Below are 24497 nucleotides of genomic sequence, written 5' to 3'. Positions count from 1 at the left end.
AATATAAATAAATAAATAAATAAATAGAAGTACAAACTTCCAGTTATAAAATAGGTTAGTCACAGCCCTAAACTTTGGGGTGCCTGTGTCTTGTTGATTTTTAGTTTTCCCAATTTATATGCCCATGAGTGGAAGTGCCCTATGCTCTCTGTGTTTTTTAGATGTTTCAGGACACACCGTACACTTCTCCAGAGTGGCCGTTGGCAATTTACATCCCGCCCATCAGTGTAACAAGGCTCCCTTTTCTCCCTGGCCTGTCCTGCATTTCTGGTTTTTACACTTTTTTAGGATGGCCCTTTTGCCCGATGGGAAGTGAGACTTCTTTGTAGGGCTGATTTGCATTTCCGGCTTGCTTGGTTGGCCAAAAAGGGCGTATGCGTTTTTCCTGAATATATTCAGGAAATATATTTATATATAGGGAATATATATATATATATATATATGGAATATAGTCAATAATATTGTAATTACTCTGTATGGTGACAGATGGTAACTAGATTTATCGTGGTGATCATTTTCAATTATACTTCAGTAAAAAAAGAAAAAAAGAAAAAAGATTCCGTTGTATGTATAAACCACGGTTTGCTTACCCATTCTTCCATCAATGGACACTTGGGTTTCTTCTATGTTTTAGCTATTGTGAATAATGCTGCTATGAACATGAGTGTATAAGTATTTCTTCGAGACCCTGCTTTCAATTCTTTTGGGTATAGACTCAGAAGTGGAATGGCTGGATCATATGGTAATTCTATTTTTAATTTTTGAGGAACTGCCATACTGTTTTCCACTGTGGCTATACCATTTTACATTCCCACCAACAGTGCATAATGGTACCAATTTCTCCACATCCTTGCCAGCACTTGTTATTTTCTGTTTTGTTTTGTTTTCTTTCGATAACAATGGGTATGAGGTGGTACTTCACTGTAGTTTTGACTTGCATTTCCCTAATGATTAGTGATGTTGAGCATTTTTTCATGTGCTTATTGTTCTTTCATATATATTCTTTGGAGAAATGTCTATTCAAGCCTTTTGCCCATTTTTGAATCAGGTTGTTTGCTATTTTGTTGTTGAGTTTAGGAATTCTCTATATATTCTGGATATTAATCCCTTATCAGATATACAATTGCAAATATTTTCTCCCATCCTGTGTGGCCTTTCTACTCTGTTTATAGAATATTTTGATGCACAAAATTTTTAAATTTTTTGTTGTTGTTAGGTAGAGTGTTCTGTATATGTCTGTTACATCTAGTTGGTTTATTGTGTTGTTTAAGTCTTCTATTTCCTTACTTATCTTCTCTCCGTTTGTTCTATCCATTATTGTAAGTAGGATATTAAAGTTTCCAACTATTATTGTTGAACTATTTCTCCCTTCAATTCTGTCAATTTTTGCTTTGTATATTTTGATGGTCTGTCATTAGGTACATAAATTTTTATAATTATTACACTTCTTCCTGTATTGAATTGAATATTTTATTAATATATAATGTCCTTCTTTGTCTCTTGTAACCTTTTTTTTTTTTTTTTTGGTTTAAAGTCTATTTTGTCTGATATTAGTATAGCTACTCCTATTCTCTTTTGGTTACTATTTTCATGGAATATCTTTTTCCATCCTTTCACTTTCAACCAGTTTATGTCTTTGCTTGTCAAGTGAGTCTCTTGTATAGAGCATATAGTTGGTTCATGTGTTTTTATCCATTCTGCCAATCTCTGTCTTTTGACTGGAGAGTTCAATCTATTTAAAGTAACTTAAAGTAATTGATTATTACTTTATTGATAAGGAGTGGCTTACCTCTGTCATCGTGCTGTTTTCTGTATGCCTCATAGCTTTTTTTGTCCCTCATTTCTTACAGTAGTGTCTTCTTTTGTGTTTAGTCAATTTTTTGTAGTGAAATGTTTAAATTCCTTTCTCATCTTCTTTTATGTATATTCTATAGCTATTTTCTTTGTGGTTACCATGGGCATTACATTTAACTTACATCCTAAGTTATAACACTTTAATTTGAATTTATACCAGCTTAATTTTGATAACATACAAAAACTCTGCTTCTTCACAGCTCCATCCCTACCCTCTTTAAGTTGCTGATGTAACAAAATTACATCTTTATATGGTGTGTGCCCCAAAACATAAGCTAATACTTTATATAAATGCATTAATCTCAAATTATGTAGAAAACAAGATTTGGAATTACAAATCAAAATTACAGTAATACTAGCTTTTACACTAATAATTTTTTCTTTAAATGTGTTAGTCTCAAATCATTTAGAAAACAAAGTACAGTTACAAACCATTATTATAATTAATTTTTAAATTTTTGTGTATTTGAATCAATCAATATTTTCCTTTATTGCTTCAGATTTTGACTCATCCTTGAAAAGTCTTTTTTCTAACACCTCCACAAAAATCAATTCCAGACCTAAACATAAAAGGCAAAACAACAAAGAATTTTAAAAATAACAGAAGAATATCTTCATGACTTTGGATAGGCAAAGGTTTCTTTTAAAGGACACAAAAGCAGATGATTAAGCTTTACTAAAATCAGTAACTTCGTTCACCAAAAGAAAACTTTAAAAGAACGAAAAGGCAGGCTGCAGAGTGGAAGAAGATATTTGCTTCTATATATATTGTAACAAAAGACTTGATTCCAAAATATCTATCTCTATCTATACATAAATATTCTTACAAATTAATACGAAAAAGATAGTAACCCAATGGAAAAATAAGGAAACCACTGGAACAGGCGCTTCACACAAAAGGGGATATCCAAATGGCTGATAAGCTTAAGAAGAGATGCTCAACTTGAACAGTCTTCAGGGAAATAAATGTCAATTAAAACACATTTTGCTAAAGGTCAAATAGCTAGGGGATTTGAACCTAGGCAGTCTGTTAACCTCTCTTGCTCTATTTACTTATATGTAAATTGAGGATATTAATGTCTATATCCTCAGGAGCTTACAGTTTGAGGAGAAATAAGTGAAACAACAGAATATAGATAACTATGTACTGAAATACAGTGAATTATGTATGGAAAATCCAGACCTAGAGACACAGTGACCATATTTTTTACCTAAAAATCAGCACAAACATACTTAACAAAATGTTCATACACCTTCCATCTTACAAGCGTTTTCTTGTTCTTTGTCAACTTCCCCTGATTCCAGGGTGCATGCTGTTATTGTAAATAGCCTCTCTCCTCCCCAAAATAGCTAGCATGTAGCTAAAAATTCAATCTCATTCAACTCTTGTAAGAATCCCATTAGGTATTATTTTCTCACTTAAGAGACCATTCCCATTTTATAAGAAATTGAGGCTTAGAGTGAATAGGCCACTTATCTGAAGTCACAGAAAAGTTCAGTGACAAAGTTGGGATTTGAAGCCAGGTTTGTCCAACTCCAAAATCCACATTTTCCATCATCTTGCTCCACTGTTCCCTGACTGCATAAGCTGCTGTCTTTGTGGGCCCGAAAAAGTGGGTGTGTGTATCCAGGCTCACAAGGCCTGCTTCTGGTGCCTTGGCACTGCAGTCTGGGTGGGTTCTGGGTGGGTCCTGGGTCGGGTGGGGGTGTAACACAGCCCCTCCTTCTTGGAGGAAAAGCTCCTCAAAAAGAAACACGTTGAGAAATGGAATGGTGTGGGTAAGATTTGGGAGTTATGGGGGGGGGGGCCGGGGAGCATCTAGAACTTTCCAAATCCCAGTGGGTCTGACCTCACGTAAGAGAGAGTCCTTCCCACCCATGCCCCATCCCTAGGGCTCTCATTCCTGTATCCTCATCTCTGACCCTGCGTACTCTGGTCAGAACACAGGTAGCCTAGACCTGGGATCAGACTGGACACTTGCGCATCATTTTGCCCACAATCTCACATTCCAGGCTGCCTGGGGGGTTGCTCAGAAGGCAGGGCCGGTAGTTGCTGAAGTGGGAAGTGGGGGAGGGCAGGAACCCAGCAAGGTTCCTCCAGCCCTTACTTTGCAGAGCAGACAGGGCATGTTGGTGTTCCAAACAGCTGACACCTATGGACAATGCCACTGAAATGCACCTCGACCTGGTAGAGTGGTTTCAATGTTAGGCATTGATTTGGGGAGGCAGAATGCTATGGGAGGCTGGAAGGCAGGAATCCCTCAGAACTCTGCAATCACAGCATAGTGCTCACCGGCCAATTCTAAATGATTTACATGCATTAACTCATGTAATCACACAGCAACTCCATGAGGTACCTACCATCGTTATCCATTTTACAGGTGAAGAAATTCAAACAGTCACTTGTAACTTGCCCAAGGACATGGGTAAATACTGATTATCCAACTGTAAAACGGGATACAAATGCCTGCCTTACACCTACATAATTCAGGTTTTGTAGGACGTCAACTCTCATGCATTTGCAATAAATTAGTATTTCTTAATCTGGAACCATTAATGTTTTTACCCTTCTACTTTTTTGTATACAGGAAAGATTTTTCCAGTGGGGCCTAAGTAATGTGGGTGCAGAAAGTTCCTGGAAAGACCCAAAAGAAATTGGTAACTACAGCAGTGTCTCCAGTCAGGGAAAGGTGGGAAATTAACACTTCACAGTAGTTTAAAAAGATATTTAAATTAAATTTTTAAAAAAATTTAAGGGCTTGCGCAGTCACAGGTGAGTGTGGCCAGGGCTTCTGCTTCACAGACAGTGAGAGGATGAGCCAAAGCTTGAAGGCAAAGCTTAACATCCATCTACACTGGCAGGGTGGCTCGCCCGGGATCACCAGCAAGTCACAGCGAGCTCAGGGTCCTTTACCCGACAGCACGGGCCGGGGTTAGGGGTGGGATTTTTTTAATGCATAAGGAGGGAGGGCGCTGGGGCACACCGAACTTTGGAACTTCGCGGGGTCGGCTGCGCCCGGGAGGCGGCGCCTGGGCTGCGGGAAGAAAAGGCCCGGCCAGTCCGGCCCCGCCCTGTCCAATTTAAGAGCCCTCGCCGGCAGCTGCGGCCGTTCCTGGACAGCAAGGCTCGCTCCCTTATTTAAAGCAGGTGTCCTCACTCGCTTCTCGCGCTGCCCACACAGCCCAGAGGCCCCCGGCTCCCCTTTCTGCGCCCGTCCGGGCAAGGGCCGCGCCATGCCCAGCCCCGGGCAGCGAGGCTGCCGGCCGCCCGCTACCTCGGGCGCCCGGGTCCAGCGCCCGCGCTCCAGCTGCTCTCCCGCGCCCGCGTCCCCCGCGCCCGCGTCCCCTGCGCTGCCGCGCCGCTCGGCAGGCCCAGGCCCACCCCGTGCAACCGGACGCCTCGAGTCCTCCTTCTCCGTCGAGGCCATCCTGGCCAGACCCGACCACCGTGCGCCCGCCGTCTCCCCTCTGTCTGTCTCCGCCGGCGCCGCCGGGGGCCTCTGGACCGCGCCCTCCCGGCCTCCCGCTCCGGTTCTGCCCGGCGCGTGCCCGGCGACGTGGCTGCCCGCCTACCTGAGCGCGGGGCTCGACCAGCCGTGCCCCCAGCTCCCGGTGCTGCGGCTGCGCGCCGCCCACTTCTGCGGCCTCCAGGGCCTCGGCGTCCCAGGTACGAGGTGGCGGACGGCCGCGACGGTGGGCACAGGGTAGAGGAGAAGTCCCCGAGTTTGAGAGCCACACACGGTTAGAGTGGGTGGAAACGCTATGACCCTTGAGCCTGCCGTTGATACTGGGCGGAGAGAGGGACCGGGTGGGAGGCTGCCCGGCCCGCCGCTGAGGTGGGAGAAGGTGTGTGTGGTGAGGCGGGTGCGGAGCGGGAGGTGAGGGCGGGCCAGAGGGGGCTCGGCAGACAACCAGGGCCAGCGCAGGGCTGCAGGGGGCCCAGCCCCGCGTCCCTGGACGAGGGATTGGTAGAGGCCCTTGCTGTCTCCCACACCCGCTTTGGATAACGCTTGGTGGCGGAGGCTCTTGCCCAAAGCGGCTCTCGTCGTGAACCCAGGGCCCGGTCTTAGACGGGAGAAGCGGATGCTGCCGCTGGTACCCTCCAGCGAGGAGCCGTAGGGAGTTAGCCACCCGCTTACGGCCTCTGCTGCTGTGGGAGCTTAGGTTCCGCACTTCACTGCTCTGCGCCTGCTTGCTTATAGCTCCTAGAGTGGTACCTTGGGGCTCTGGGCCCTGGAGCGCAGTCACTTAAATCCCAGCGAGACTTTAACCATTGAGGTAACTTTCTCCTCTAGCATTAACATCCATCTACACGAGTTTCTGCCGTTTTTGGCTATCTGGTTCATGTATCCGCGTGGTTCCCATGAAGGAAAACAGAAGCGAAGTTAGTGCAAGCCTTATTGACCCATACTAAGATCCTTGTAAGACAATCTTACCTGGTTCCTACTTCCTGGGTTCCCCCCATCCTGCATCTCCTCAACTCCCTTTGGCTGGCATTTCTCCTAACCATGTGGGAGAGAAACACTGGTCTCCCAACCCCATCCAGATTCATGCCGCTGAATGAGAGCCACAGCCCTCACTCCAAGCCACCTTTTTCTAACATCCCCACACACCTGAGGTTTGAATTGCAGTTTACTACTTTGTATATGGTTGTCTCATTTTCAAGTTAGTTTTTGCATGGGTGTTACATCCACACAGTTCAAACTTCAAAATGTTAACTAAGATATAGTATGGAGGAGAGTTTCCTCTACCACTCCTGTCCCCCAGCCACCTGGTTCTCCCCACCCCACAGGCAGCCAGACACCAGTTTCTTTATCCTTCCAGTGGTATTTTATACATATTTAATACCTGCACACACGTATATATGTGTGAAAATAAATACATATATACATACATACACACACACACACATTCTTCTAACCCCCATACTAGACACACTGCTCTGCACCTTACTCTTTTCACTTGACCATGTATCAGAGATTTTTCCTTGTAAGTCCATGCAGAGCTTCTTTGCCACAGAATGGTCCATTGTAAGGCTGTACCATATTTTAAATCTGGCCCCATTGATTATTTTTCATAGTTTGCTATTAATGCTTATGTTTATGGTAAGCCAGGTGAGCCCAGTGGTTTGGGTCTTGGGCAGCCAGGCCTCACTCCCTTCACTGGGGCAGTTTCGTTTGCCAGCCCTGGAGCCTCCCCAAGGCTAGTGGGAGCTAGCACTGCGCTTGCCAGGCCTCTGTCTGGAACACTTCCCTCCAAGCTAGCCCAAGGGCTCACTTCCTCACTCCTTTGGAGTTATGACTCAGGTACTGCCCCCTGGCAGACCAATCTCCATCTCTGCTGGCCCACAGCTCTATGAGCTGAAAAGCACCCTTGCGTGCATTAGAAAAGGTCACCCCCTAACTTCAAGCTGGCACAACACCTTGTCAGGCAGGAAGAATTGGCCTGTGGAGAGTGGGCAGAATTTCAGACTCCACTTACCCTCTCAGCTGGGTACCTGTGTGCAGGGCATAAGCTATACATAGTGGCCCTGTTCAAGTGTCAACTTAGTGAGGTGCCTACCTTTCTAAAGATACAAACTATCCCCCCTCCCCCTCCCACACACTTAACCCTGTCCTTCCCTGCTTTATTCTTCTCACTGGCGCTAATCCCTTTCTGACATACTCAATATTTTACTTATTTGCCTTTTTTACTGTTAGGGATTTTCTGTTTTGTCCTGGAACCATGCCTGAAACATAGTAGACATTCAAAAAGTTGAATGAACGAAAAGGATGAACCCTCACTCTTTGTTGAGAAGCAGGTCTCTTCTCTGCTCATCCCATAGGGTTTTCCTGAAGTAGCCAAGGAAAGGAAAGGAGAGATGGAGGTTTGGCATCTCCTCTTAGGGCCAAAGATTATGCCACTCACTTGAAGAATAATGGAGGCCGAAGCAGTCTCACAACACTGTCCCTTCTTTCTCATTTGTTTTACTTCTGCGCAGTCTCTTCCCACCCTGCCTTCTTGCTGTGTTACCTGGCCAAGGGTAAGACAGGGCAGTGGAGCTGTGAGCTTGTCCTCTCTCCTCTAAGATGAGAAGCTAGGGCGTTACCGGCTAACCTCTCCTCCTGCTAATTGCTCTTCAGGCTTGGAGCTGGCTCACTGCCTAGGCCTCTGGGGTCCTCGAGACTGGGCCCAAACTCAGGACCTTCAGGACACTGAGAGATCCCAAAAGAGGGTTCGAACCACGTTTAACTTGGAGCAGTTGGAAGAGTTGGAGAAAGTGTTTGCAAAACAGCACAACCTAGTGGGGAAGAAGAGAGCCCAGCTGGCAGCCCAGCTCAACCTTACAGAGAACCAGGTGAGAGCAGGGACTCCTGTGGGGCCCGGGCTGCACCTAGGGACAGATACTACTCTCTCAAAGACCCTGAGTGGGGGCTGGGAGGAATTTATGGGCCTTCATCCTCTGTGCCAGGCCAATGGGGGAGACAGGCCCTAACCACTGGCACACTCCCTTCCCTGTATGATGAGAAAAAGAGTCCTATTTGAAATCACATTATGGAAACAACACATGGTGTTAATCTAGAACTTTATAACGTAATGTTTCCATGCTAAATAAGGAGCTGACAGTGAAATTAAGTAGGTATTCAAGGGACTAAATATTAAAAATAATAAACATTCCCTTGACCCCATATTCCCCTCTGGCTACTGCATCATCTCTCTGCTCTTTTCAGAAGCAAACCTATCAAGAACTGGCTATGTTCTCTCTATGTCCTCACCTCCCATCTACTCCTTAACTCATTGCAATGTGAATTCTTTCCCTACCATTTCATTGAACCTTCTCATCAAGGTCTCTAATGTCCTCCATGTTGCCAAAGTCAACAGATGCTTTCCTTTCCTCATCTTACCCCACCACTCAGTACAGTCAACCACTCCTTCTCTTATGAAATACACTCTTCTCTTGGCTTCCACACCAAGACACCACACTCTCTTGGTTTTTCTTCTGGCTTTTTGGTCCTTTCTTCTTGGTTGCCTTTGTAGGCAACTCTTCTCTAAGTGACCTCAAATTTTTTTCCTCCCTAGCTGATTTAATCTGTCCCCATGGGTTTTAAATACTATCTGTAAGCCAATGACTCCCTAATTTTTATCTTCAGCCCACCTCTCTTTCCTGACTTGTACATCTAACTACCTTCTTGAGGCCTCCACTTGGATGTCTTGTGGGTAGCCATTTTAAACTTCAGTCAGAACCTCAATTCTTGATTTTATTTTTCTCCCCAAATCTCTTCCTTTTCCCACACATGGCACCACTGTCCACCCAGTTGCTCAAAATACTTAGTTATCCTAGATTCCTCTTTCTCTCCCACTTCCAATCCATCAGCCAGCCTTTTCACTTCTACCTCCAAAATACAACTGGAACCATTTCATTTCTCTCCATTGCCCCCAGTTCCAAATGGGCCTGTTTTTCTCATCACACAGGGAAGGGAGCGTGCAGACCCAGCTCTCGCTGGATCCCTGCAATAGTCTCCCCAGCTGTCTCCCCAAATCTGTTTATATCCATTCTTCACACAACTGCCAGCTGTGCAATTTACTTGACATGTAAATAGGACTGTGTTGCATCCCACTTAAAAGCTCGAAGTTGACACTTCTAACCCTTGGCCTTCACAGTTTCCCTTCCTTTGCTTTCCCCTCTCTCAGATGTGTCTGCCATGCTCTCCTCCTTTTTGGTCCTCAGACGCTCCAAGCTTGGTTCCCCTGCCCTGGCTTGCTTTTTTCTCTGTCCCCATCGGGCTGGCCTCTCATCCTCTGAGCCTCAGCTTAAGTGCTGGTTCTTCAGGGAGGCTCAAACCCCTGTTCATACCCCCATTTGTGTTTATACATTTGTCTCCATGTTTGTTATTAGTCTCCCTCCACTGGACTATGAGCTCCATGAGGGCAGAGACCATGCCTCTACTGCTCACTATTATCACCATCACCTAGGGTGATGCCTAGTTCATATCAGGAGCTCAATAAATATTTGTTGAGTGAATGAGTGGTGACTGGAATTAGAGGGAAGGGTGTGCTTCCCTTAGAATGAAGAGTAAATTTTGGCCAGAGAGGAGTGGGCACTGTGGGAATGGGGGAAGCAGTGGGAACTGCTGGTCACATTCTGATCTCTTCTCACTGCCTCAATTACAGGTGAGGGTCTGGTTCCAAAACCGCAGGGTTAAGTATCAGAAGCAGCAAAGGCTGAGACTGCCAGCTGCATCTGCCATGGCTGCCTCCCCGGACGAGCCCTCCAGCAGCTCCAACACCACCATCCAGAGAGAAGACGCAGAGTCAGGAGTGGACAGCTGAGGACTGGGACGGAGGCTCAACCCAAGCTGTTTGGGCTAGTTCTTCCTGGGGGCACCAACTGGACCTTCCTGTTCCAATTCTTAATGAAGAGCTTGTCAGGTCAAAGGGCATCAGGGGAATCTGAACTGTCAAGCAGGGGCCCCCCTTTTCTATATCTACCCCTGGGAGCTGTAATAATGCAAATGATCATGGGTACAGACTTTGGCCTTCAGCTATGTTCTTGGCTAAGTTACCGAACTTCTGAAGTTTTTTTTTCCCCACCCTTATAATGGGTATGTTGATAACGTAGACCTCCCAGGGCTGAGATGATGTCTGTAAAACACTTATAGTGTGCCAGGCTCAGTACTAAGTGTGCAGTAACTATTAAGGCTTATAGGTCCCCTTCACCTGTGGGAGTAATACCTCACCCCTGGCTTCTCCAGGGATTAATCTTTGCCTGGCCTGGCTGTAGACGAGAGAGGGCCTCCTTGAATCAGTATCTGGGCCTAGAAGACTCTTCCCCATTGGAGATGGTGGAGTTGAGAGCAAAGAAGGAAGGGCAGACCATTTAGCCCACTTCCTCTCGCAGAATTTCCCAAAGTTTTCTTATTTTGTCTGAACCGTTAACACTCTCAGAAGGAGTTCAGGCCCAGCTGCCTCCTTGGAGCAGACATGCTACCCTGAACACCATCTTTTTCCGTCTAGCTACTTGACTTGACCCCCTATCCATCTTCATACAGAGTAGAGAGATTTAACTCTGCCTTTGCCAAAACTGGCATTTTGTCATAAACTCTGCTGTATTATTATTCCCCTGCTTCACAACCAGTTCTCATGGCTCCCATTCCTTCCCAGGAATCTACTCAGTTTCTTTCCAAGAAGCGTAGCTGATAGCCTACTCTTATGAAGCCTGCCACCAACATTTCCAGAGCTAATTTCTCTAGCACTCCACATTCCCTGGCGGGCTTCCGTTGAGGGTATTCATTTAAAACACAGAATGACTTCTGGGTGTGGAGATGAACTGGTGGAAGGAGGACTGCCCTGCCACCTAGTGGTGAGAGAGGGCATGGTCCACACTGCTCTCCATAGTTTTCTGAGGGAGGAAGGAAAGGCAGGGAGCAGGGGTGGCCTTGGAAAACCACCTGCCGCCAAGGCAGTTGACCATCGTCTCCAGGACCAAGCTGCAGCTGGAGGGAGGCCAGGGTCCAGCTTCAAGAACCCTCCTGTTCCTGTCTTCCGGGAATTCCTTCCTAATGCTGGACCCAGTCAGCTCTATTAAAGGAACACAGCTACATCTGCCTCTTCCAGGAACCACTGGCTCACTTTTTTTTTTTTTTTTCAATCACCAGCAGTGACCTATTCAGCAGTTACTGGGCTCTATCAAATCCCTAAATGTCACCATGAGACCGCAGGAGATGCAGACACAGGTCCCTTTTCAAGTAGCACAGAATCAATTGGAGCACGAGGGAACAAACTGAGACATGGTGGTCAGGCTTGGCTGTGGGGACAAATGTTCAGGTCAGTCCTGAACAAGAGAATAGGTTCCTCTCCTGTTGTCAGGACAATGTGCATCTGCGGACTCACTTCTGCATACAATTTCACGGGTCCTTAGACCCTCCAGCACCCCCAGGCTACAAGGTCCCTACGCCCTGAAGAGTCTGAGGAAGACACACGTCCAGCTTGATCTGTCGTAGGACAGTCTGCCCCGCTGCCAGACTGCCTAAGGAAATAGAAAATCTTGCGCCGGACTTTGTAGGATGGATAGGTGGAGTAAGCTAGTTCTTCCCTTCAGGTTGAGGGTCAGAGAGGATAGCAGTAAGTCAGCCTGTTGCTGTCCCACCCCATGACTGGGTCCAGAGAGCGCTTTACTCAAGACGGACCACTGGGTGGCAGAGACAACAGACAGAAACTTGAACTCGGATACAGGTACACAGATCAAAACTACACGCACACACAAGCTCTGGTACTGGCCACGAAGATAGAGATTGAGGCAAAACTGCGCGAAGGCAGGCCCAGCTACACCCAGTAAACGAACTACTTAACCTACAGATACAGAAACCAAAATGATCCAAATTAAGACCGGCTAGCGCGCAAACCCTCGCAGCCTCGGGGACACTCACGCTGGGGTCGGGGCCAGTGAGGGGCGGGGCCTCCCGGGTCGAGGCGGGGTCAAGGGTCAGCAGGCGGAGGTACGCCCAAGATGGCGGCCTCCATGTGCGACGTGTTCTCATTCTGCGTGGGCGTGGCGGGCCGAGCCCGGGTCGCCGTGGAAGTCCGCTTCGTGAGCAGCGCCAAGGTGAGGCCGCGGCGGACCGTGCCGGGGTCCCCCACCCCGCCCGGCCTTGGAGACAGCCCCACCGGACCCCATGCCTGGAATCTAGAGGCTCCTCTGCCGTTCGGACGCTGCGGCCCGTTCCCGGCTCGGGGCCCGGGGGCTCCCTGTCCCCGCGCGCAGGGTTCCGGGGCGGTCATGCGGTGGGCCCGAGCCCGCTGAGTTTCCGTGCGCGTCCCCTGCCCCTGTGGAACCGGGCCTTTCCGCCAGTGGGGCCAGGGAGCGCCAGGCCGGGGGACGTTACTTCTGGGTCCTGGGAGCTGTGGGCGGGACGTGCTGGGCAGGGGGAGCTGCAGTACAAAAAAGCGTGGGTCCTCAGGGAACTTTCTGAGTGAGATTTGGGTGGGGGTTGAGGGAAAAGGCCAGGACACTTCACGAAGGGTCTTGGAGTGTTAAGGAGTTTGGACTGAAGCCCGTAGTAGCATTGAAGGGTTTAAATCAAGAGGGTGACATTTCGTTGTTTCATTATCGTGTTTTAGAAGTTCATTGTAGAAAAAAAAGCGCATGTAAGGAAAGAGAAGGTAAAACACTCAGAATCTTATATTTGTGCAAATATGTGCATATTAAAACGGTATTTCTAGAAACTGCTTTTTGATGCAGCAGTAAATATTTCAATATCAATAATGCTACGTATTAATTTTTAAGAGTTGAGTAATAGTCTGTTTTATGGGAGGACCACTGTTCACTCAACAACGGCTCATTTATGGACCCTTATGTTGTATCTTGTTTTTCAATCCTGAGGTCAAAGATATTGGAGCTCAGTGTCTGTGCACACATCCTTTTGTTCTCACCAGCACTGAGTATTTTCTTTCTTGGTTATCTTTGCTGGTTGATATGTGCAAAATGATATCGCTTTGTTCTCATTTATATTTGTTTACTAATGAGGTTGAACAGTTTGTCATGTGTAGTGGCTGTGTGTATCCTTGGTCCTTGCCCTAGATGTCAGCCTAGTCATCTGTCTCCTGCTCTCAACATCATCGTACTCATCCAGTTCCCGAACCTAACCTTCCACTGTCCTCTTTTCACTCCAGCGGTACCTGGAGCATTCCTCTCTTTCCGTGATAAATCAGCTCCCATATCCTTGGCCTCCTCAGCTGCCCACAACTCCATCTCCACCCCGAGGCCTCCAGTGCTCGTCATTGGCTCACAGTTTGATGGTGTCTCAGTTCCATCGCTCCTAGCCTGCAGAGATATTCACCTTTACTTTCACTTCACCCCTATCTCTCAGGCCCCTCCTTTTTTTTACTTCTTCCCTCTTACTTCATCACTTCAGCCACTCTCCTTGCCCAATTGTCCTGTCCTAGCCTTCTATCAAAACCCCAGCTCTGGAAGAATGAGCTGGCTTCCCTCTCCATGCCTACAACTGATCTGCTGCTGCAGAAGAATCACATACCCAGACCTGGTGACAAGATGGCTTATCCTGGGCTTTTTGCCTCTACATTCATCAAGTGAGATTGGTTTGTGATTTTTTTTTTTCCTTTATGGTATCTTCCTTAGGTTACCACATCAAAATTATGCCTGTTTGTTTTTTGTTTTTGTTTTTTTAATAGAGAAGCTTTCCATTTTTTCTCTGTTATTGAATAGTTTAAATAGCACAAGAATTACTTATTTGGTTTGAGAGAGCTGGCTCATGAAACCATATAGGGGCGTCACATGGGGGTAGTTTTTGACCACTTTCTCTATTGCCTCTATGGATATTGGCAGGAATGATTTCCAAAATTTTACCAATTGCTATGCCAGGGACATGACCAGTCAGAACAGAAACCTGACCAAATATGGTAGATGTCAACCGGGATGCTGTACTAATGCACATCAGGCAGGTATTGGCATTGCAAGTCTGTCTTGGCTTTCTTCCTTTTGAATTCACTTTTGGCACTTAATATTTTTCTAGAAAATAATTTAATAAAGAATTAATTTACTACATAGTCTTAGATTTTTTGGTACAATCTTTTTTTGTTTTTTAAACTTAAACTTTTCAAATTGGAGATAACTTTGCATAGTTTGTACCCTTTCCATTCAGGTTCCGTTCTCTCCAGTCTTCTTGGTAATATGAATTAGAGTTGTTTTTCTTGAAATACTTTATATGTTTGGGGGATAAGTGGTTTCATAGAGGAACAGCTCTGATTCTTTCCTTTGCTTTACTAAATATTTCCTACATTTGGTCCTCCAGAAAGAGGGAGAAAGAGATCAATATTTATTCAATATTGAGATTTGAGATTGTCAGAAGTAATGTGGATACCTGTCTATATCTTGTTGTCCCACAGAGGAAGGCCAGGTTTTCATTTTGCTGGGTGGGTCCCAGGGGCTACTAGGCATGGAGGTGGGCTTCTAGAAAGACAACCAGGCTGCATCCACGGCTTTGCCAGTGGTTTTGTTCCAGCTGTCCCACTGTACCATATTAGAGCTCCCAGAGTTATTCACAGGATTGAGATTTGTGGCTCACGGGGTGCTCAGGGCCTGTCCAGGTCTATACATCCTGCTGCTCTGATTTTGGGAGGTGCCCCTGTCTATCCAGAGTGCCAGTGCTAGAAGGAAACCGGGAGCTACCCAGGAGGCCACATGACAGGACATTTCACTGCTGTGTCAATCATTTCCTTTCTCTCTCTTTTCATGACAGTTCACTGTTGGCAGGGGCACCACTCCTCTGTATAGTGAGAGAAAGTGCCCAGCTGGGCCAGTAACTGCCTAGGTTCTGAAGCTGTCTCCTGAGTCCCTTTGCACATGTGAGAGATGGCAATTCAACAGTTGTTTTCTCATCCTTCATCTCGTACATATCTACAGTGCTTTAGACCAGTACTTCTCATTTAATGTGCATATGAATCACCTGGGCATCTGCAGCTGATTTTAACAATGCAGATTCTGATTCAGCAGGTGTGGAGTGGGGCCTGAGATTCTGCATTTCTAACATCTCCCAGGCAATACCCATGCTGCCCAGTCCATCACTTCACTTTGAGTAGTAAGGAGCTAGAGTTCATGAAATTCTTTCACCTGTGCTATATCATTGCATCCTGGAAACTACCTGGTAGGTATTATTATAATACCCACTTTTCACATGGTAAAAAAGTGAAGCAACTGGCTCAAAGTTTCACAGCAAGTTAGCATTAGGACTGGCGCTAGGATTAGTCATTCCTTTCAGTGTAACACCTGAGAATTTGTTGGGTACCAGGTACTATGTATGCTAGGTGCTGTGAGTACCCAGCTGACCAGGGAAGAAGGGCGTATTCTCCCGCATAGGCCTCTCCCTCCCATGGTGTAGGATTTCTCTGCAACCCTGAGGAGCAGCTTCATGACCAGGATCCTGGAGGGGCACGTGGGTGACTCAGAGAAGGCTGCCCTGTACCAGTTCCTGGTACTGGAGGCTCCAGCCTGCTGTGAACCTTGGCCGTGCTCTGGCCATCCTAAAAATTCTCCTCTCATTAGTCTGACACGGCTGATGTGGTGGCTCTCTTCCCATCCCAGGCCCTCTGCTCTGGACAGGCTGGTAGAAGTGCGACTGAAACTGGGCAGAGCTGCATTTCCAGAGGACGCAGTCACGGAGGGTGCCGACCACGCTCCATGAACCCTCCTGAGGCAGAGGCTTCTGACGGGAGGGAAGCACGTGGGGGTGAGGAGCCCCTGAAGCTATGTCCTCTGTCTCTTCTTATGGCCATCCTATTCCTTCTCTGCCCTCTTAGGGAAAGGGGTTGTTTGCCACACAGCTGATCCAGAAGGGGGAGACCATATTCATCGAACGGCCCCTGGTGGCTGCACAGTTTCTCTGGAATGCACTTTATCGCTACCGAGGTGAGCACATCTCACCTACTCCTGAGGGCTGTTGGGCCCAGCAGCGTTTGCGCATGGAAGAGAGTACGTACATCCCTACCCGCTGACGTCTCTAGGACTCCAGGTGTTGGGAGGAAAGTGCGTCTTCCCTTGGAGAGCTGCGCCTGAGAACCATGCCTCTGTCTAATCTCAGGCCATTTGCGGCTGTAAGCCTGCTGCAGAGAGGTTCTTCCAAAGTGCTCCCTGGGGGAGGACTGTCACTCAGGTGGAACTCAGTGTGGCCTATACTGTAAGGTACTAGATGTCGTGCTGAAGGGCTCTGCCAAAGTGGAGCCCCCTACCAAGAGGAGACCCCATGCCCCTTGGTTAAAAAAGGCTGTTAGGGGTCGGAGACAAATAGGACGCTCTTAGCTTTGCCAGTCACGTGCTTTTTTCACACTTTTCTTGGGCTAGAGAAAAATCTGTGAAAGGAGGGTCACTCGGCTCCAGAATGTGGGGAAAGCCCAGTTTGGGGGCTGGGTGGGGAGCCCCGTAGACTAAGTCCCATCAAGAAGCAGAGGGAGTCTGCCGGGATGGGTGGGGACTCCAGAGAGGGAAGAAGGCATCATCTATAATGCGTGTGAAATTCATTCATTTAACATAGTCATTCATTCACTCACTTCTCAAACTTTTATTGAACACCTTCTCTGAGCTAGGTGCTATGTTAGCCCTGGGGATATTGCTGTGAAAAGGACAAATGCGGCCCCTGCTCTCAAGACACTTAATTGTCATGTCTGGCTCTCTCCCCCAGCCTGTGACCACTGCCTTCGGGCACTGGAGAAGGCAGAGGAGAACGCCCAGAGACTGACTGGGAAACCAGGCCAGGTTTTGCCTCACCCTGAGCTGTGCACTGTGCGCAAGGACCTGCACCAGAATTGTCCCCACTGCCAGGTGAATATCCCTGGGGGCTAAGCTGAAGTCCTCTCTGGGGAGACAGGAGTGAGGACAGACTTGGTCATGGCCCTTGAGAGCCCGAATGTAGGGAAAGACATTAAAAAGACATTACTGTTCCAGTTTCGTCCTCTCTGTTCCAGTCCCATTGTGTAGAAAATAGGCTTGGTGGGAGCTTGCCCTCTTCCTAGGAGCCTGGCAGGGGCCCTTCCCTGTACCTGAGAAGCGGTCTCTCCTTCCCATGGTTTTACAAGCCTGGGTCAGGTGCCCCTCTCACATGCCCCCAGAGCACTGTGTGCTTTTTCATCTCATAATACCACTGACTACTGCTCAGGGGGGTATTTGTGGAAGGAGTGCAGTTAGAGGAGGTGAGACTACATGGGTGTCTGTGCCTCACCCCACTGCCAGATCCTAGGGTGCTGACCTCCACCTCCCCTAACAGGTGACGTACTGCAGTACAGAATGTCTACTAGCCGCAGCTGAGCAATACCATCAGGTCCTGTGCCCAGGCCCCTCCCAGGATGACCCCCTGCATCCTCTCAATAAGCTGCAGGAGGCATGGAGGTAGGTAGCATTTCCTCTCTTCTTTCCTTTATCCTTCCCTCCCTGCCTGCCTTCCCCGTGCTTAGTGGATGCAGCCATCTTTGTTAAGTTACCACCCCCTAGATTTTTCCTCCATTCTTAGGGCTGAACTATCACCCATTCCCCCTGCCTTAAATCTGAGCCGCCAGTCCCACCATTCTCAGCATTTTACGCACTCCCAGAAAGAGCCCCATTAAGCCCATAGGGGTATAAAATCCTGCCCAAGTCCTTGCCAATGACTTTCTCTCTTTGGTTATAAATGAGATTGGTAGGAAAGATTCTCTGTAGTAATCAGACTGGGCTTCCCTGAATTTAGCTACTGGGGAGGGAATTTCTAGGCCAAACCTTTTTCTTTCTCCCCAGGAGTGTTCACTACCCCCCTGAGACTGCAAGCATCATGTTGATGGCCCGGATGGTGGCCACAGTGAAACAGGTGAGCCCACCTGATCTTCTCAGGGAAGCTGACTCTGGCCTCATTCAACCCTTGGCCTCAGTTTTCTTCTCACCTTAACACTCTGGCTTGGATACAGAGTTCCTTCTGGGCTTCCCAAAGGAGAGCTGCTTGCTGTGTAAACCTTAGGAGTAGCTAACCATAGATCTAGCAGGGGCAGTGGGGGCTCATCTTGCCTGTGGTCTGTGACCTATGGGTGACTTCCTGTGCAGCAGCAATTCATATATAAGCACCACCTTTTCAGGATTGTGTCTCTTAGATAAAGCGAGAGAAGCCACTCTGACCCCTTTAGTATTGTTGCTCCTCAGCCTCAGTCTATTTTCCCAAGTGTCGTGAACTGGCTAGGTTGGCACCAGCTGCGAAGATGGTTGGGTGTGGGCAGTGTGTGGAGGAAGGGTCTACTTAGAAGCTCATGTGTGATGGTGTTTCTCTGAGGGCAGGGGCTTTAGAATGACAGCTTACTCCTCCCACATGGGCAGGAGTGGCAGTAAAGAGGAGGGTATCCGTGAGTCCATGTGTGCACATGCATGCGTGAGCATGTGTGAACCTGACCCTGAAGTATATTTGTTCACTGCAGGCGAAGGATAAGGATCGTTGGATCAGGCTCTTCTCCCAGTTCTGTAATAAAACGGCCAATGAGGAGGAGGAAATTGTCCACAAACTCCTGGGGGACAAATTCAAGGTTGGTCTCCCCACATGACCCTCCCACCGCCCCCCAGTAGCCTGGGGATGTCCGTGGCTACCTAAGGGAAGCTCCACATTTGCTGCCTTCCCAGCCACTGGAAGAAGTTAAAGCCTGGGTCCAAAAATCTGTTCAGAGACTTGTATTCCTGCCGCTATTTAACTTCATGACCTAATGTGGACTTAAAATTGGGAAGTGGGGTGATGACAGAGGACGGAAGGGCTGGGTGCCCTGATGTGGGAAGGCAGGACCCCATGATAGGATTTGCAGTGGGCGAATCAAGTGTAATGGAAAATGGAGGGCTGGGGGTTCCACAGGGTCAGGGAGCGGTGTGAAACAATTTTAGTTGCCAGTGTACTGAGCACTTGCTTCAAATCAGAGTTACACATTCTCCCTGAGAATAGCACACTTCCATGCAGGAGCTGCCTGGAGGTGGAGGTAGGTGTGTGAAAGGGCATCTGGGGTGGGCCTTCCTGCATTGAATCTGGGGAAAGGAGGGGGAGGGTCAAGCTGGTCTGGAGGCTGGGGCAGGGAGCCTGGAGGGTGGTGGTGAGGACAGAAATTCTAAGCCAGGCTGCCTCCGCCCTGCTGGTACAAGGGCTAGAAAATAGGGAGGAGTTTGGGGTTCGCTACCCTGGGTTGGAACAGGCCAGCAGACTGCCAAGTCTCTTGGAGATAAGGATTCTGTGGCTTTCGTTTGCCCCCAGGGAAAGCTCGGTCTGCAGAGCTCGCCCTTTTCCTTCCCTTACGTGGTCTTCTGGGCCCTGCCTGGGTGCTAATGGGAAATCCCCAGGGATGCAAGTCTCTCCCTGCTTCCCCTAAACCAGGGCCAGCTGGAGCTTCTGCGGAGACTCTTCACAGAGGCCCTTTATGAGGAAGCACTCAGCCAGGTGAGTGTGGGGAAGGTGGGGCCAGTGGACTCCCAGGCACTCCAGCTCTCCAGGAGCAACCAGGTCAGCGTCTCCTACTGGGACAGCTAAGCCAGAGCAGACCTGGTCTTCTGGCGTTGGGATGGGACTGACTCACAGCAGACTTCCACAACAGGAAGAAAAGCTAGTGGCTGTAACCCGAGTGCTCTTCTCCCTTTCTCCCCACAGTGGTTCACTCTGGATGGATTCCGGTCTCTCTTTGCTCTTGTTGGGACCAATGGCCAAGGAATTGGGACCAGGTTAGGAGGGAATGTTCCAGAGCTGTTGTACTTGTCCCTCAGGGCTGGGGTGGGAGATGGACTGAGGAAGGTAGCCACATCTCTTTTCAAGACTAGGGTGGGGCAGGGTGTGACTCTGGCCAGAATGCTGGACTAAACTCAGTGGTGGGGGTCAGAAAGACTGAGTCTTGGGAGCACTTGGTCTGTTGGGGAAGGACACACCCACCCACCCCCACCCTCCCCCCGAGAAAGAAATGGACTTAACTTGCTTGGAGTGGGAGAGCCCTGTGAGCTGGGCCTCTTCCTCTCCAACCATGGCCGCCTGGGACCCCCAGCTCCCTGAGCCAGTGGGTCCATGCCTGTGACGCTCTGGAGCTGAAGCCTCAGGACCGTGAGCAGCTGGACGCCTTCATTGACCAGCTGTACAAGGACATCGAGGCAGGTTGGTGAGATGGAGCCTTGGCCTCACCCAACTTTGGAGACATCCATCAGTTAGGCAGTGGACACAGTCTTCCCCCAGGGAGCTCTGAGTTCGTGGTTGGGGAAGGTAATCCCTGTGTGCCTATGGGAAGCTTCAGATCTGTCTGCAGGACATACACGAGAAATGGCTCCGCGATCTGTGCAGAGGCTTGATGCTGGGGGTGGGGGAGGGCCGGACAGTAAAGTGGTACCATTTATAGGAAAGCAAGGCTTGCGCCTCAGAGAAGCAATTTCAGGTAAAATAGTAGTGACTGGGTGGCAAGACAGTGGAGCCACTGCCTGTCCTTATAAGCCTAGTTCCCTTTTCCCACCTATAACGTGGATGCAATAACATCTGCATGTTACTGTCTTACAGCAACTGGTGAGTTTCTTAACTGTGAAGGATCTGGCCTCTTTGTGCTGCAGAGCTGCTGTGAGTCCCGGCATTGAGAAGGGGTAGCGTCACAGCTGCAGTTCATCTCTCTTGGCCCCTTCTGGGCTGGTAGAGTTGAGTCTGGGAGTGGGGTTAGGGCTGAGCTTCCTTGGGGATTTCCCCTCAGCCTTCTCCTTCCATTATTTTTTCATTCATTTATTGGACTCTTGTGCCTTGATATAAAACCTTCCAGTGGGCTAGGCCCAGTGCTAAGGCAGGGCACAGAGCTCTGATTCTTGCAAAGGGGAGCCTGGGTTTTGCCCCCCCACTGCCCTGTGAGCTTTGGTAGGAGAGTGTTGTGATAGCCCGGGAGGAGCTCAGGCTGGAAGGCAGTCTCACCAGCACCTGATGGAGGGGGCAGAGCCAGCTCAGACTGTTGTCTTTTCCAGATCCCAGCCTCCCACCCTCTGCTCTCCTCACTGCAAAACCTTCCTCCCAGGCTCTGGGGACACTACTCCTCCCAAACTAGGCTCTCAGAGGGCCTGGCTCAGCTGTTACCAGACATCCAATAACAGACAGGACTGAGTTAAGTGGCCTGGCACGGGCATCCCTTTCACAGCCCTGTCCCTCCCTTTGTGAGACACTGGGAACGCATCTGAGGATCAAGTTGACCAGTGAGGAGAGAAGGGGCAGTCATGGCAGGAGGGGAGGGGAGCGATGCGGGAGTGCATTAGTGCCTGTGCTCTTCCGCAAAGAGCACTGGACAGGGATATAGGAAACTGGGGTCCCAGGACCTGCCTAGCCCTAGCAGGGATCAGAGAACAAGGAAAGATGGGACCCAGTGCTCTGCAGTTAAGGCTGTTATTTTTATTAGTCAACAGTCCTCATTACCTGCCTCTCATGACCCAGGCAACCACAGCTGTGTCCCCAATGCAGAGACCTCCTTCCCAGAAAACAACTTCCTTTTGCATGTCACCGCCCTGGAGGATATTAAGCCAGGAGAGGTGAGGGGGCCAGTAGCTGTCGGGGTGGGTGGGCAGTGGGCCTTGCAAGTTCTCTCCAGGAATTGGGAGCAGCAGTGGCTACAGTCCCAAGTTCAGGCTGTTGGGTTGAATCCCCACATGCTCCAGGACATGAGTCTTCCCCATGAGTATACTCTAACCCCACCCCACTTCAAAAAATAACTCCAGAAAGCCTCAGAGCAGTGTTTCAGAGACAGCTGTGTGCCTAAGTTCTTGTCCCCAGCTATCTTTGATCAAGGAATCTGCAGCATCTAAGGAAGCAGGACACGGCCCTTTGTAGCTTGGACTGTGGGGTGCTAGTGTGGGTTTGGGGCCCCGGCTCTTAGAGCTGTGCACGGAGCCTGGCTGAAACTTCTTTCAGGGCAAGTAGCTTCACACCAAGATAACGTCTGCCCCAGCCACAGACCTTGGCCACGGCCCGAGGCCAACCATAGCCCCCTGTCTCAGACACAGATTGTGAAAGCCTCATAGTGGCCTCTGCTGTGAGCACAGGGGAGTGGATCAGGGTGGCCTGCTCCTTCGCTGAAGGGCAGCTCTGGCTCCTGGGGATGGGGCAATGGTTGGACATAGGGCAGAGGTTGGGGAGGCCCTAATCCCATCTGTTAGAAAGCACAGACTGTCAGAGCCCACCTCTCTTCTGCCCGTTAGGAAATCTGCATCAGCTACTTAGACTGCTGTCAGCGGGAGCGCAGCCGCCACAGCCGCCACAAGATCCTCAGGTGCCAGCTGGGGGTGTGCTGGGCTGCCGGGCTCTGGGCTTCTCCGTGCTGGTGGCTGCCTGACTTTGTACCCTCACCATCAACCCCCCCAACCCTCTGCAGGGAGAACTATCTGTTCGTCTGTTCCTGCCCCAAATGTCTGGCAGAGGCTGATGAACCCAACATGACCTCTGAGGAGGAGGACGAGGAAGAGGACGAGGAAGGAGAGCCGGAAGATGCTGAACTGGGGGATGAGATGACTGATGTGTGATGTCACCCTGCCTAGAAGTGGTCCTACCCCAGACCCTGCCAGAAGAGGGGGCCTTGCCCCAGAGCAGAGGCTTGGAAGGAACTCCCACTCCTGTTGCCTGCTTTCCCCCCATGCCAGCTCTGTTTCTTCCAGAGGGTAAGACAGGCTGGACCCTAGGCCCTCCACCTCCTGCCAGACCTCATGCCCAGGACACTGCTGCTGAGCGGCTCAGGCTCTGCGTTGTCACTGAGCCTCTCAGAACTGGCCTCCCCCTGAGGTACGGGTGTAAGTGGCTGGAACCAAGGTCACGGCCTAACAGTGTTTCTTCCCCTTGGCCCCATGGCCCCGCTTACTCATCCACCTGAGGCTTCACCCTCCTCAACTCACTGTTGGTGGGGGGGCAGTTGGGTCACAAAGTGGCAACCTGAGAACAGCCTGACTCCACTGAAGAAGAGAGGGGGTTAGACACCCTTACCCTCTTCCCCACTAGCACAGCTGGGAGAGGCAGGAGGGAGGAACTGGGCCTCCAGAGTACCTTCCCTAAGGCTTTCTGCAGGAGAACACCGAACCAGGGGGATTACCTCCCTCTGCTCACCTCCCCACACCCACCATTTAGACATCTGGGGAGTAGAGAATCTCCCCAGACAACAGACTCTGTCCTTATGCCTTACCTCTCAGGCCCTGGCACAGTGGCTGGCCTCACAGGGTATGGAAGCGGTCTCTGCCTCCCTTGGGAGGGACATCATCACCCCTTCCTCCCCCCTCCTCCCACTGAGGACTCTAGCAGCATGGCTGAGCTCTGGGGGATGAAAGGCCTGTGCTCCTTAATTTAGGATGTCCTAGAGTCTTCTAGAGCATGGGTCAGTAAGGGGCTCTCCTAGTCTCAATCTCCGTCTTTAGGATCCCTGCAGAGGAACATTGAAGTCTTCCAGAAACCTAGGAGAGCTAGGCTAGATACTCAGATTAGCCCTGACTGTGTCCCTCTCCTCCCCAGATTAGCACTGCCCCTTACTCTTGGGTTGGAAGCTGTGGAAGTTATAACCCATCACCTGCAATTCCTTTCTGCCTACCTTTCCTGAGGGGCCTGCCACATGCCCCTGCTGAGGGATCCCAGGGAGGGCAGGTGCCGCCCCACAGGCCCTTTCCTGCATCATGAGCCAGGTGGAATCTGCCTGTCTGGCCTACTGCGTTCATAATCCTTCACAGCAGCCAGAACCCCCTCCTCCCCACCTGCCCACTGTTCTCAATAAAATATGAGTGGTGACAGGCCTTTGCAGGAATGCTTTGTGGAGAATGGCTTGACAAGCTGCTCCAGGAAGGCAGCAGTCACACAGATGGTGCAGAAGTGCATAGGACAGAGCAGGTGACGGCAGGAGATGGGAGCTCCAGCTCCCCAGTTTGGGGTCATCCCTGGTCTTGCCTATACTCTGCTGTGCAAATGTTTCTAAAGTCCAAGAGCAGGGCTCCTCTGAGGCCCAATGTGGGTCCTCAGTACCAGGCTACAAGATGGGGCTTTTGCTCAGGGACTGAACTACAGCTTCCCAAGTTTTTGAGCAGGAGGCTGTTGTGATCCAAGATTAGCAATCTGAGCACTGGTCCTAAAGGGCCTTGGGCAAGTCATGTATCCTCTCTGGGCCTCAATTTCCTCCCTTCAAAACAAGAGCATGGG

At 49.5% G+C, this 24497-nt stretch overlaps 2 protein-coding genes across 3 annotated transcripts; both read left to right on the top strand.

The window, feature by feature from the left end:
* The first annotated feature begins 5088 nt into the window (after positions 1 to 5088).
* On the top strand, positions 5089 to 10164 carry NOTO (notochord homeobox). The gene is made up of 3 exons (XM_007184009.2): positions 5089 to 5521; positions 7977 to 8191; positions 10006 to 10164. Exons 1-3 carry the CDS (start codon positions 5089 to 5091, stop codon positions 10162 to 10164), a joined length of 807 nt encoding a protein of 268 aa, XP_007184071.2.
* Positions 10165 to 12308: 2144 nt separating this feature from the next.
* Positions 12309 to 24456, top strand: SMYD5 (SMYD family member 5). Of its 2 annotated transcripts, XM_057557786.1 has the most exons (13): positions 12309 to 12436; positions 16147 to 16255; positions 17025 to 17164; positions 17607 to 17728; positions 18110 to 18179; positions 18775 to 18879; positions 19707 to 19769; positions 19977 to 20047; positions 20362 to 20468; positions 20862 to 20918; positions 21768 to 21862; positions 22529 to 22599; positions 22702 to 24456. In XM_057557786.1, the coding sequence occupies exons 1-13, from the start codon at positions 12341 to 12343 to the stop codon at positions 22847 to 22849; spliced, it is 1254 nt and encodes a 417-aa protein (XP_057413769.1). In that variant the 5' UTR covers positions 12309 to 12340; the 3' UTR covers positions 22850 to 24456. The 2 variants fall into 2 exon arrangements, with proteins under 2 accessions (XP_057413769.1, XP_057413770.1); XM_057557787.1 differs by lacking the exon at positions 20862 to 20918.
* Positions 24457 to 24497: the final 41 nt, after the last annotated feature.

This window comes from Balaenoptera acutorostrata, chromosome 12, assembly GCF_949987535.1.
Source record: "Balaenoptera acutorostrata chromosome 12, mBalAcu1.1, whole genome shotgun sequence".
NCBI lineage: Eukaryota > Metazoa > Chordata > Mammalia > Artiodactyla > Balaenopteridae > Balaenoptera > Balaenoptera acutorostrata.
This window is presented reverse-complemented; position numbering and strand designations above follow the sequence as displayed.